At 44.0% G+C, this 12,041-nt stretch overlaps 1 protein-coding gene across 1 annotated transcript; it reads right to left on the reverse strand.

Moving 5' to 3' along the window:
- Positions 1-2,363: 2,363 nt before the first annotated feature.
- On the reverse strand, positions 2,364-8,141 carry LOC311246507 (adenosine receptor A1; the record flags this gene model as incomplete). The annotated part of the gene is made up of 2 exons (XM_084336657.1): positions 2,364-3,192; positions 7,786-8,141. The coding sequence occupies 2 exons, from the start codon at positions 8,139-8,141 to the stop codon at positions 2,364-2,366; spliced, it is 1,185 nt and encodes a 394-aa protein (XP_084192783.1).
- Between the last annotated feature and the right edge of the window lie 3,900 nt (positions 8,142-12,041).

Genomic DNA, 12,041 nt, shown 5'->3' on the forward strand with positions numbered 1-12,041 from the left:
GGACAGAGTCTTTAAAGGTATATTTAATTAAGTGTCATGTATTCAAAGTACAGCAATGCAACCCTGCATCTCTCTATAGAAAGGCGGGCCAACAAGGTATTTATACAGGTACATCATAGTAGATCAAAATAAGTGGAGCATTGACGTAAATTACATGAGTTATATTATATGATTATATGATGTAAAATGACGTAGACAGATAGCATACACACTAGTGTACAAGAGATATGGGGTAATGACAGATAGATAGGAATGGGACCAGTTGAAGGCTATGTGGATGTGAGTCTGTCTGTGTGTGTGTGTGTGTGTGTGTGTGTGTGTGTGTGTGTGTGTGTGTGTGTGTGTGTGTGTGTGTGTGTGTGTGTGTGTGTGTGTGTGTGTGTGTGTGTGTGTGTGTGTGTGTGTGTGTGTGTGTGTGTGTGTGTGTGTGTGTGTGTGTGTGTGTGTGAGAAAAGAATCTCAGTGGTGTCAGGGGACATACTAAATTCATGACCATGACCTTCTATAGGACCCAGGTGTTGGCGGAAACACGCAATGTGTCCACTGTTCTTTAGGCCTTATTTTCTGTTTCTGAGAAGTGAAGTGAGTTGTCAAACAATATAAAAGTTTCATGAGTAGAACTTTTACATTACACCATGTTGTCCGTGGAAAACAATTCCAGGTGAGGCCGGTCAGTTTCAATTTCATACATGGCCTGCTGTTGGCTAGTTGCCGTGCCGTTACCGCTGTGATGCATCCTGGGACAATCGCTATTATCTGACCATCATAATGATGCAACCCTGCCACCAGATCTGATGACATTCAGACCACCACTGGGCTCATTGAAGAACATTACCAAATCAATAGACCTAACGGAGGATAAGCTTAGGATAAGCCAAACCGCTGACTCTCCTATACCTTTCACGCTGTACGACGTGCAGCGCGTGCGATTTCTCCTATGAATAACAGCAGCGGGCTATGTGGAGCATAATAACTCACAGCATTTCCAGATTAACGTTCTGGAACAGGTTCATATTATGGGTTTATGGCCATTTTACAGCATCCCTATTTCACTCCTACGACTTGCCAGTAAACACCCAGGCCGTTCCAAACGCGGGGTCTTCGGGCTATATAGAAGATATGGTTATCCATCTGTGAAGCCAACCCCCGGTTAGCCCCGGTACAGGAGAAGGTGACCGCGGTTGGCCTCGCGTGCCTTTGCGGTGAGGGTGTGACCTCGACGAAGCACAGAGGCATACAATACAGCGGCAGCAGGGCCGGCCATTGATTGAGTTGGTTGAGCGTGTCAAGGCCTACTACCCTAATCAGGAAGCAGGGCTTTCAGGCAGACAGAGCTATTGAACGGCCAGAGGAGCCACAGTCTATTTGTTTTTGTGTGTGTGTGTTTTTTTCTTCTTCTTTTAATTCCTTTACCAGATTTCTCCATCAATAATCTGTTCCACTCAGGGGGGTTACTTTGTGTGATTATTATCTACTATTATCTACTATATATATTATCTACTGCGTGTAGATGAGAGGGTAGAGAGGCAGGGAGAGATGGATGGTGTGTGTGTGTGTGTGTGTGTGTGTGTGTGTGTGTGTGTGTGTGTGCGTGCGTGCGTGCGTGCGTGCGTGCGTGCGTGCGTGCGTGCGTGCGTGTTTTCTTGCATAGCTACATGTGGGGGGGGGGGGGGGGGGCAGAAATATATAAAGTAATAAATGAAAGATTGATCACAGGAGGTACAGAGGATGGCTCAGAAATGGAAATGGAATGAGAGAGGGAGCGAGGCAAAATAAAAGTGTGTCACACTGACACGTTCTGGGAGGCGAGAGATAGATCCCCTCCCGCCAAACAATTTCATACAGTGACACAGTTCAAGATGAACAATCTAATTAGTTACATTTATAAGTTTAATCAAAACAGCCCGGTTAATTATGTTTCTCCCACAGCACCAAGTGCTGCACGGACCAATACATTATGATTGCATGTTTAATTAAGCAGTGCCACTCCTAGACATACTGTGCTTGGGGGGAGGCAGCTTAGCAGAGACTTAAAAAGTCTGATCCATTCTGGAAGATAGTGAGAAGAACTAGACATCTGTGATCTGGGAAAGCGGTCGTCGTCTGGAGACTTCCTTTTCTCGCTGACATTTGGCGTGGGGACTGGATAATTAACTGGCCTTTTCATGGTGATTTATTCATAACGCCTGCGCCATCACTTGCTGACGAGTTCAACAACAATCTGCCGTATGCTAACATTCTTCGATTTTTTCCTAACAAAACCACAAGACATTAATTACGAACACACTTTCACAAACGGAAATGCCACGAGCCGACACCAAGCGTTAGAGCAAGACGGTTTTTCACTTGATTGATTCACTTTGTCATTGATTCATCATTCCTGGGCATACTTTGGCTTTGAGAGAGTGTTTGGCGGAGCACCAGGATGCCCCGTGCGCTGCCTCACACAGAGCCCTGCCCACAGCCTTGCCCCGGGATGGGGTCTCTACAGGTGGCAGGTGGGGCAAGGAGAGCGGTAAGGATGCCTGTTCTCCCCCTGCCGTCCTCCTAGCAGGGGTGAAGAGGAGCTGGGGCACCAGACAGTAGATCTGGGAGAGGAACGTGGTCACGGGACAAGCCCAGGTGGGAGGCATGGTACTGGGGTTAAAGAGCAGGAGGACATGGGTGATGTGTTGGGGAAGACACAGGAGAATCAGGAGGGAGAGGGACAGAACCAGAGAACGAGCCCTGGATGAGTCCCCTTTAGGTGGCCCTGCAGGGCCAATGAGGATCTGCTGCCTAGACTTGACAAACAGCAGATCCAGGTAGATGGCCAGCAGCCCCAGCAAGGGGAGCAGGAACACAGTCACCCCGTAGACATAGACCAGGAACTGTGGGCTGAGCACGGTGTCAGGGGCACACACTCCCCAGTGGCTGCCGTGGATCTGGGCATAGGTGAAGTTGTGCAGGTCCTCTACATAAAACTTGGACAGGAAGCCTCCGTAAGGGAGATGCTTCCCAATAACAGATTTGTCCTGGGGGTAATTGGTCCAGTTGCCTCCCAGTCCCACCAGGCCTCCTGTGCCTCCCTCCTGGCTCCACGTGTCCAGGACATCCCAGCCGATGAACTGGGCAAAGGAGGAGAGGACAGAGCCCATCCAGCACGCCAGGACCACACACAGAGCCCGCCTACGGGTCACCACAGAGGAGTACCTGAAAAACATATCAAAACATAACTTATCACAGTAAGATAGACACACACATAGACGAGAATATTAGTGGAGATATATTAAACAATATATACTACAAAATAAAATAAATACATTTCTATTATTAGTGCTGTCAGGCGATTAAAATCTTTTACTAATTAATTACAGGATTTGTAATTAATTAATCGAATTAATCGCATTTTAATCGCATAACCATTTTAGGCCTCATATTCTATTATTCTATAATCATATTTCAAATTGCGTGTGTCCATATGGCATAATTCAGTACTGTACCTATCTACAAAACCTTCTGTTTAATCATCTTCCATTTATTCATTTGCTTAGATTTTTCAGGTCTGGTCAATTTTAGCATGGTGTTATTCACAGTCAAAGATACAAAATAAAAATATTTTTTTTATTGATATTCTCATTTGGTTCATTACAATTTACTCAAGCTTAGTAACAGACACAGTATTTCTGACACTGGGAATATTCCCTGAGATCCATAGATGTCCCTAGAATCAGATACAAAGAACATGCAAATGGACCATTTAAAAAAAAAAAGTCTAAATGTTTATTCTACGTTCTTATGGAATGAATGAAAAAAAAAAAAAAAAAAAAAAAAAAAAAAAAAAATAATAACAATAATAATAATAATAATAATAATAATAATAATAATAATAATAATAATAATAATAATAATAATAATAATAATAATAATAATAATAATAATAATAATAATAATAATAATAATAATAATAATAATAATAATAAAAAAAAATTTAATAAATGTAATTTTCTTTAAAAAAATTGTAATTAATTTTGAGTTAATTTTCATAACGCGATAATTTGCTGTGTAATTAATTAATCTAATTAACGCGATAAACTGACAGCCCTCATTTCTATAAAGAATTTAGGGTTTCGTTTCAAAATCAGATATACCAAACACCCCTCCAGAATTATTATAAAACTTTATTTATTAAAAAAATTCCATTCTTAAAAGTGCCACTATTTTGGAGGCAAAGGTGTCAAGATAGCTGATTATCTTGACAGTACACCACAAAATGTCCGCTTTCAAGCCAGCAATAATTTGATCAGAGAAGATAGCAAAGCGCTATGAATTGTTAATATCTCATTCCGGAAGGAAATGTAAACCTCTGAGTTTGTGGACAGATAACTTCTATAACCAGAATCCACTATATTTCTGCACGGGATCAAGGGCCTCTCGGTCTCAGAGGGCCGTGTTATGGGACCTCTCTGCGAGGGTCTGGCACCTTATTATTGGGGCGGAAAGAACTAATGAAAATCGTACTCATTATTCATTCATCACTCATTTCCTCATGCCCCACAGCTCTTGATCGGATCACCTCACTTCTCTATCAGAAAATAGTATTATCATTATGTTCCCCTTGTGTTGAGATTAAACTACTTTATACCTGTCCCAGCCTGCTCCCAAATTCTGCTTGCAGTGAGTGGGCTCATTAACTGTTCTTGGACAACTGTCCTGCAGGGCCTCCTATTGGTGGAAAAGATGCACCGATACGGTCTTGCTTGCACAAGCCGGGCTAATTGGCGAGCGCATAGAAAGTGATATTGACTGCAATGACTCTAAGTCAATATTTAGTTTTCCGCAATCATAAATGACACACCTGTAAATGACTCCTGCTTCCTGTTATGTTACGTTACGTTAAGTTTCCTCTTCACACCTATTCAGCTCAGCATATTCAAGTAGCTTTTCCCCATTTATTTCACTCAGCATGAGCAGTGCTGTCAAGAAAATAACCTGCAATGCAATGAACAAGCTCCACACATCTATCCTTCGTGGACATTTGTGTGTGAGCGATGACAATATCCCCATGTGCTTTGAAGTAATAGGCTGCTTTGAAGTGATAGTCTAATCCATAACACGGCACATCTGCGGGGTTATGTAGGCTACTGTGCTGCATTCATATGACCTGCATCATTCTCACTTTTACACAAGCCATATTCTATTAGGATATTTTTGCTGCGACCAGCTGCTCTAACAGAAGTGTCCTCACCCTCTAGTGGCCACAGTCTTCGCCCTAGGAGGCTGACATTTGGCATGGAGGTCAAGTGTTTGTGTGTGTGTTTCAAGTTTTGTTTTATTTGTCACATATAAAGTACATGTACATTACAGTGAAATGCTTGGTTCTGTATGAGCCCCATGAGAATGTGATTCATACTAGAGCTGCCGCGGTATCGGTATTAAATCAAAAGGTAAAAAGAATAAAGTCCAAACACTATACAAAATATACAATATACAATATTGTACAAAGTACAAAATGAAGTACAAAATGCAAACTTTTTAAAATGCAAAGATGAGGTATGGATGTAGTGCAAATATTTTGTAATAAATAGATAAGAATATGGTGTAGTGTTAAAAGTGTTTAAAGTGTCTAAAGTGAATGTTAAAGGTGAGTGTTTGTTTAAAGTGAGTGTGTGCAATGAATGTGTGTGTGTGTGTGTGTGTGTGTGTGTGTGTGTGTGTGTGTGTGTGTGTGTGTGTGTGTGTGTGTGTGTGTGTGTGTGTGTGTGTGTGTGTGTGTGTGTGTGTGTGTGTGTGTGTGTGTGTGTGTGTGTGTGTGTGTGTGCGTGCGTGTGTGATTGATTGATTGATTGATTGATTGAAAACTTTATTAACAGATTGCAGAATGGGTACAGTACAGTACAGCTCAATACATACAATTGTTAAGGGGATGCAGACCAGAGAAAGACTTTGGTCTTGTTTGGTCTTGTTGTACAGATAGACAGTGTACTGCTACATCTATACATTTATGACATACCAGATTTGCAAATACAGTACTGTTTGTGATACAAAAAGAGTCCAGAAAAGAGAGTATATACATTTGACGTAGAAACTGTACATTGGAGGAGGTTGGGTAGGTGGGGTTGGGTGGGGGGGGGGACTGTACATTGGAGGTGGTTGGGTGGGTGGGGGGGGGGGGGCACTGTACAAGCAAAACTGTACATTGGAATATTGACAAAACCATACTTGGTCATTTACTGTACATTGGAGGGGGTTGGGTTAGGACATTTACAGGGGCCAGTTTCGAATTGCAGTCTCCCGTAGGTGTTCTTTGAGAGTGGTTTTGAAAGTGGGTAGTGATTCACCTTCCTTTACAGCTTTGGGTAGGGCGTTCCACATTGATGTGGCATAATTGCGAAACGTGTTTAGTCCCTTGTTTGAGCCAAATCTGGGTTTAAGATGATTTGTGGAGCTCCTTCTGGTGTTGTGATCGTGGTATTCACTGACCTTTGGGAAGTATTTTGACATGTACATGGGTACCTTGGTCGTGTAGTGTATCTTGTAGACCAGGCCCATTGCAAGTTGCTGTACTCTGTCATCTACTCTAAGCCATCCTAGGTTGTCAAAGTGGGCAGGGGTGAGGTGGGTTCTAGGAGTAAGGTCAAGCAGTAGTCTGACCAGTTTGTTTTGAGATGTTTGTAATTTTGTTTTTAGCGCCTTTGAGGTGCTTTGGTACCATGAGGTGCAAGCATAGTCGTAGTACCCTTGAATGAGTGCTCCTGCCAGAGTCTTCAGGGTATTCTTGTTTACCAGAGAGGAGATCCAGTACAAGAATCGTTCGTTGGTTGACTTTTTTTATTACATTGGATGCCATTTTGTCACAGGAAAGATTAGCCTCTAGGATGGACCCCAGGTAGGTAATTTCATCTTTCCTTGTGACAATATTGTCACCCACTGTAACTGAGAAGCCGTCGGTCTTGCTGAGTTTGTTATTTGAACCGAAGAGAATAGACTCTGTTTTGCCCATGTGTAATGATAGTTTGTTATCAGCGAGCCATATGCAGATTTTGCCTAGTTCCGAGCTGAGGGTTTTTTCAACCTGTAACTTGTTCTTGTCAGAGACCAGCAGGGCTGAGTCGTCCACAAACAGGAACAAGTTGCAGTCACAAGCTGACGACATGTCATTTGCATAAATTAGGAACAGTAGCGGTCCTAGTATGCTTCCTTGTGGAACACCACAGTTGACTGGGAGGGGGGGGAGGATAGGGTACCGTTTACCTTCACCATCTGTTCTCTCCCCTCCAGGTAGGATTGCATTCAGCTCACTGATAGACTATCAAAACCAATTGCTTTTAACTTGTCAATCAGAATGGTGTGATTGACCATGCCGCAGTATTTGCCCGCGTCCACCTCTTGTTTGATGTGGTCGTTTAAATAGAGAAGGCATGTGTCAGTGGAGTGGGATGTTCTGAAGCCATATTAGAATTCGTAGATTAGATTTTTTTCCGCTAGGTACTTTTCGACCTGTTCGTATACTATTTTTTCCATGACTTTTGAGATGGAGGTGAGGATAGAAACAGGGCGGTAGTTGCCTGGGTCTAATTTGCTGCCCTTTTTGTGCAGGGGTGTTACTCTCGCAATTTAGAAGTGTGTGTGTGTGTGTGTGCCTGCGTGCGTGCGTGCGTGCGTGTGTGTGTGTGTGTGTGTGCGTGTGTGTGCGTGTGTGTGTGACTGCATGCGTGTGTGGATTCCTACTTGTTTGACTTGCCCCAGTAAAAGTCTTTGGGTGGTGCCTCCTCTACTATAAATTCCACAGTGTCCCAAACTCACCTGGCCATCAGGCGGTACTGCAGGTGGGTGTCCAGGGTGAGTAACAGTTGCAGACACATAGTGAACTGCCTGACCAGCAGGGGGCAGCACACCAGGGTGATACAGGTGTACAGACACTGGGCCGTCCGCAGGTTCAGGAGCACAGACACGGGGACCTGCACCGCCCCGCCCACAGCCCCCACCCAGCCCAGGCACAGCCGGAGGCAGGACGAGACGCTACTGCCGCACGCCCCCGCTGCGCTCTCCTGGGGCCCCCGCTGGACCCCCGCTAGGTTGCCGCAGGTTCTCACGCTCACCACGATGACGAGGACGGAGAGGACGCACTGGAACACGGAGAAGAGCCACATGTGCTCCATTATCTGTCCGTCACGCAGAGGGGGACAGAGAGAGAGAGAGAGAGAGAGAGAGAGAGAGAGAGAGAGAGAGAGAGAGAGAGAGAGAGAGAGAGAGAGAGAGAGAGAGAGAGAGAGAGAGAGAGAGAGAGAGAGAGAGAGAGAGAGAATATGTCAATACAATTCATGGCCATTCGTTATTGGATGGAAAGAGCAAAACAGAATGATGGAGAGGAGTCAGGGTGCCCTTGCCACCGCTTCCACCCCGTGCCCTGTGTCCCCAATTGACTCTTCCAGCGCTCGTTGGCCCCCTGGAACTCCTCTTCCCACCAAAAAGAAAAGCCATGGTCAAACGTGCAGAGAGGATGAATGCAAATCGGATCAGAGGAAACGGGGGCGGAGGAAATATATGCAGTTAAGCGCTGGAGGGGTAGTAGGTCACATTAGTGAAAGAGAGAAAGAGAGAGAGAGAGGTAGAGGCAGGGGGTAGCGGGAGAGCGAGACAGGCAGAGGAAGACAGAGATAGAGAGTGCATTAGATGTTTTGATAGGTATCGGAGAACTGTAAACGTGCCTGGAGAGTGAAAAGGTCAGGCCAGACTAGACCTGACAGAGAGACTCACACCAAGGATGTGAGCGCCATGTAAACACTGTAGACAGGTAACACACAGCCTGGAGACACACTGTTAACACTCACACTGTTAACACTCACTCTGTAGCACTCACTCTGTAACACTCACTCTGTTAACACTCACTCTGTAGCACTCACTCTGTTAACACTCACTCTGTTAACACTCACTCTGTAGCACTCACTCTGTTAACACTCACTCTGTAACACTCACTCTGTTAACACTCACTCTGTAACACTCACTCTGTAGCACTCACTCTGTAACACTCACTCTGTTAACACTCACTCTGTTAACACTCACTCTGTTAACACTCACTCTGTAGCACTCACTCTGTTAACACTCACTCTGTTAACACTCACTCTGTAACACTCACTCTGTTAACACTCACTCTGTAACACTCACTCTGTTAACACTCACTCTGTAACACTCACTCTGTAGCACTCACTCTGTAACACTCACTCTGTTAACACTCACTCTGTAGCACTCACTCTGTAGCACTCACTCTGTTAACACTCACTCTGTAACACTCACTCTGTTAACACTCACTCTGTAACACTCACTCTGTAGCACTCACTCTGTTAACACTCACTCTGTAACACTCACTCTGTTAACACTCACTCTGTTAACACTCACTCTGTTAACACTCACTCTGTAGCACTCACTCTGTTAACACTCACTCTGTTAACACTCACTCTGTAACACTCACTCTGTTAACACTCACTCTGTAACACTCACTCTGTTAACACTCACTCTGTAACACTCACTCTGTAGCACTCACTCTGTTAACACTCACTCTGTTAACACTCACTCTGTTAACACTCACTCTGTAGCACTCACTCTGTTAACACTCACTCTGTTAACACTCACTCTGTAACACTCACTCTGTTAACACTCACTCTGTAACACTCACTCTGTTAACACTCACTCTGTAACACTCACTCTGTAGCACTCACTCTGTTAACACTCACTCTGTTAACACTCACTCTGTAACACTCACTCTGTAACACTCACTCTGTTAACACTCACTCTGTTAACACTCACTCTGTAACACTCACTCTGTAGCACTCACTCTGTTAACACTCACTCTGTAACACTCACTCTGTAACACTCACTCTGTTAACACTCACTCTGTTAACACTCACTCTGTTAACACTCACTCTGTTAACACTCACTCTGTAACACTCACTCTGTAACACTCACTCTGTTAACACTCACTCTGTAACACTCACTCTGTAACACTCACTCTGTTAACACTCACTCTGTTAACACTCACTCTGTTAACACTCACACTGTAACACTCACTCTGTTAACACTCACTCTGTTAACACTCACTCTGTAACACTCACTCTGTTAACACTCACTCTGTTAACACTCACTCTGTAACACTCACTCTGTAACACTCACTCTGTAGCACTCACTCTGTAACACTCACTCTGTTAACACTCACTCTGTTAACACTCACTCTGTAACACTCACTCTGTTAACACTCACTCTGTAGCACTCACTCTGTAACACTCACTCTGTTAACACTCACTCTGTTAACACTCACTCTGTAGCACTCACTCTGTTAACACTCACTCTGTAACACTCACTCTGTTAACACTCACTCTGTTAACACTCACTCTGTAACACTCACTCTGTTAACACTCACACTGTTAACACTCACTCTGTTAACACTCACTCTGTAACACTCACTCTGTAACACTCACTCTGTTAACACTCACTCTGTAACACTCACTCTGTAACACTCACTCTGTAGCACTCACTCTGTAACACTCACACTGTTAACACTCACACTGTTAACACTCACTCTGTAACACTCACTCTGTAACACTCACTCTGTAACACTCACTCTGTAACACTCACTCTGTTAACACTCACTCTGTTAACACTCACTCTGTTAACACTCACTCTGTTAACACTCACTCTGTAGCACTCACTCTGTAACACTCACTCTGTTAACACTCACACTGTTAACACTCACTCTGTTAACACTCACTCTGTTAACACTCACTCTGTAACACTCACTCTGTTAACACTCACTCTGTAACACTCACTCTGTTAACACTCACTCTGTAGCACTCACTCTGTTAACACTCACTCTGTTAACACTCACTCTGTTAACACTCACTCTGTAGCACTCACTCTGTAACACTCACTCTGTTAACACTCACTCTGTTAACACTCACTCTGTAACACTCACTCTGTAACACTCACTCTGTAACACTCACTCTGTTAACACTCACTCTGTTAACACTCACTCTGTTAACACTCACTCTGTAGCACTCACTCTGTAACACTCACTCTGTAACACTCACTCTGTTAACACTCACTCTGTAGCACTCACTCTGTAACACTCACTCTGTAACACTCACTCTGTAACACTCACACTGTTAACACTCACTCTGTTAACACTCACTCTGTAACACTCACACTGTAACACTCACTCTGTTAACACTCACTCTGTTAACACTCACTCTGTAACACTCACTCTGTTAACACTCACTCTGTTAACACTCACTCTGTAACACTCACTCTGTAACACTCACTCTGTAACACTCACTCTGTAACACTCACTCTGTTAACACTCACTCTGTTAACACTCACTCTGTAACACTCACTCTGTTAACACTCACTCTGTAGCACTCACTCTGTAACACTCACTCTGTTAACACTCACTCTGTTAACACTCACTCTGTAGCACACTCTGTTAACACTCATCTGTAACACTCACTCTGTTAACACACACCTGTTAACACTCACCCTGTAACACTCACTCTGTTAACACTCACACTGTTAACACTCACTCTGTAACACTCACTCTGTAACACTCACTCTGTTAACACTCACTCTGTAACACTCACTCTGTAACACTCACTCTGTAGCACTCACTCTGTAACACTCACGCTGTTCTGTATCGTTAGTGGCTTAGCTTGGCATCACACTGCACTATCTCGCGTACGTGCACGCGTACTACACCCCTCATCAGCTTACCTTCATAAGCAGGTGTGTGGTCACCTGCTCTCCTCCTTCTCGCTTTCACCACAAGGAAGAAGTGCCTCGGTAGATCCCCACACTTGACACCATGATGGAAGAAATTGGATTAGGAACAGCTTTGGGAAACAAGGATACGTTGACATCATATCTTTATTTTCTCTCTCACTATTTTTCGAGAAAATACGGCGATATTGTCTTCGTACTGGAGTGTCTAGAAGATGATGATCATTCTAAAAACCCTCCACCGGTTTTCGTATTGGGAGCACGCCGCTGCATGCTTCTCAACTGCAGTTCCTTGC

The sequence above is a fragment of the Notolepis coatsorum genome (genome assembly GCF_963971535.1).
Source record: "Notolepis coatsorum genome assembly, chromosome: 19".
NCBI classification, from domain to species: Eukaryota; Metazoa; Chordata; class Actinopteri; order Aulopiformes; family Paralepididae; genus Notolepis; species Notolepis coatsorum.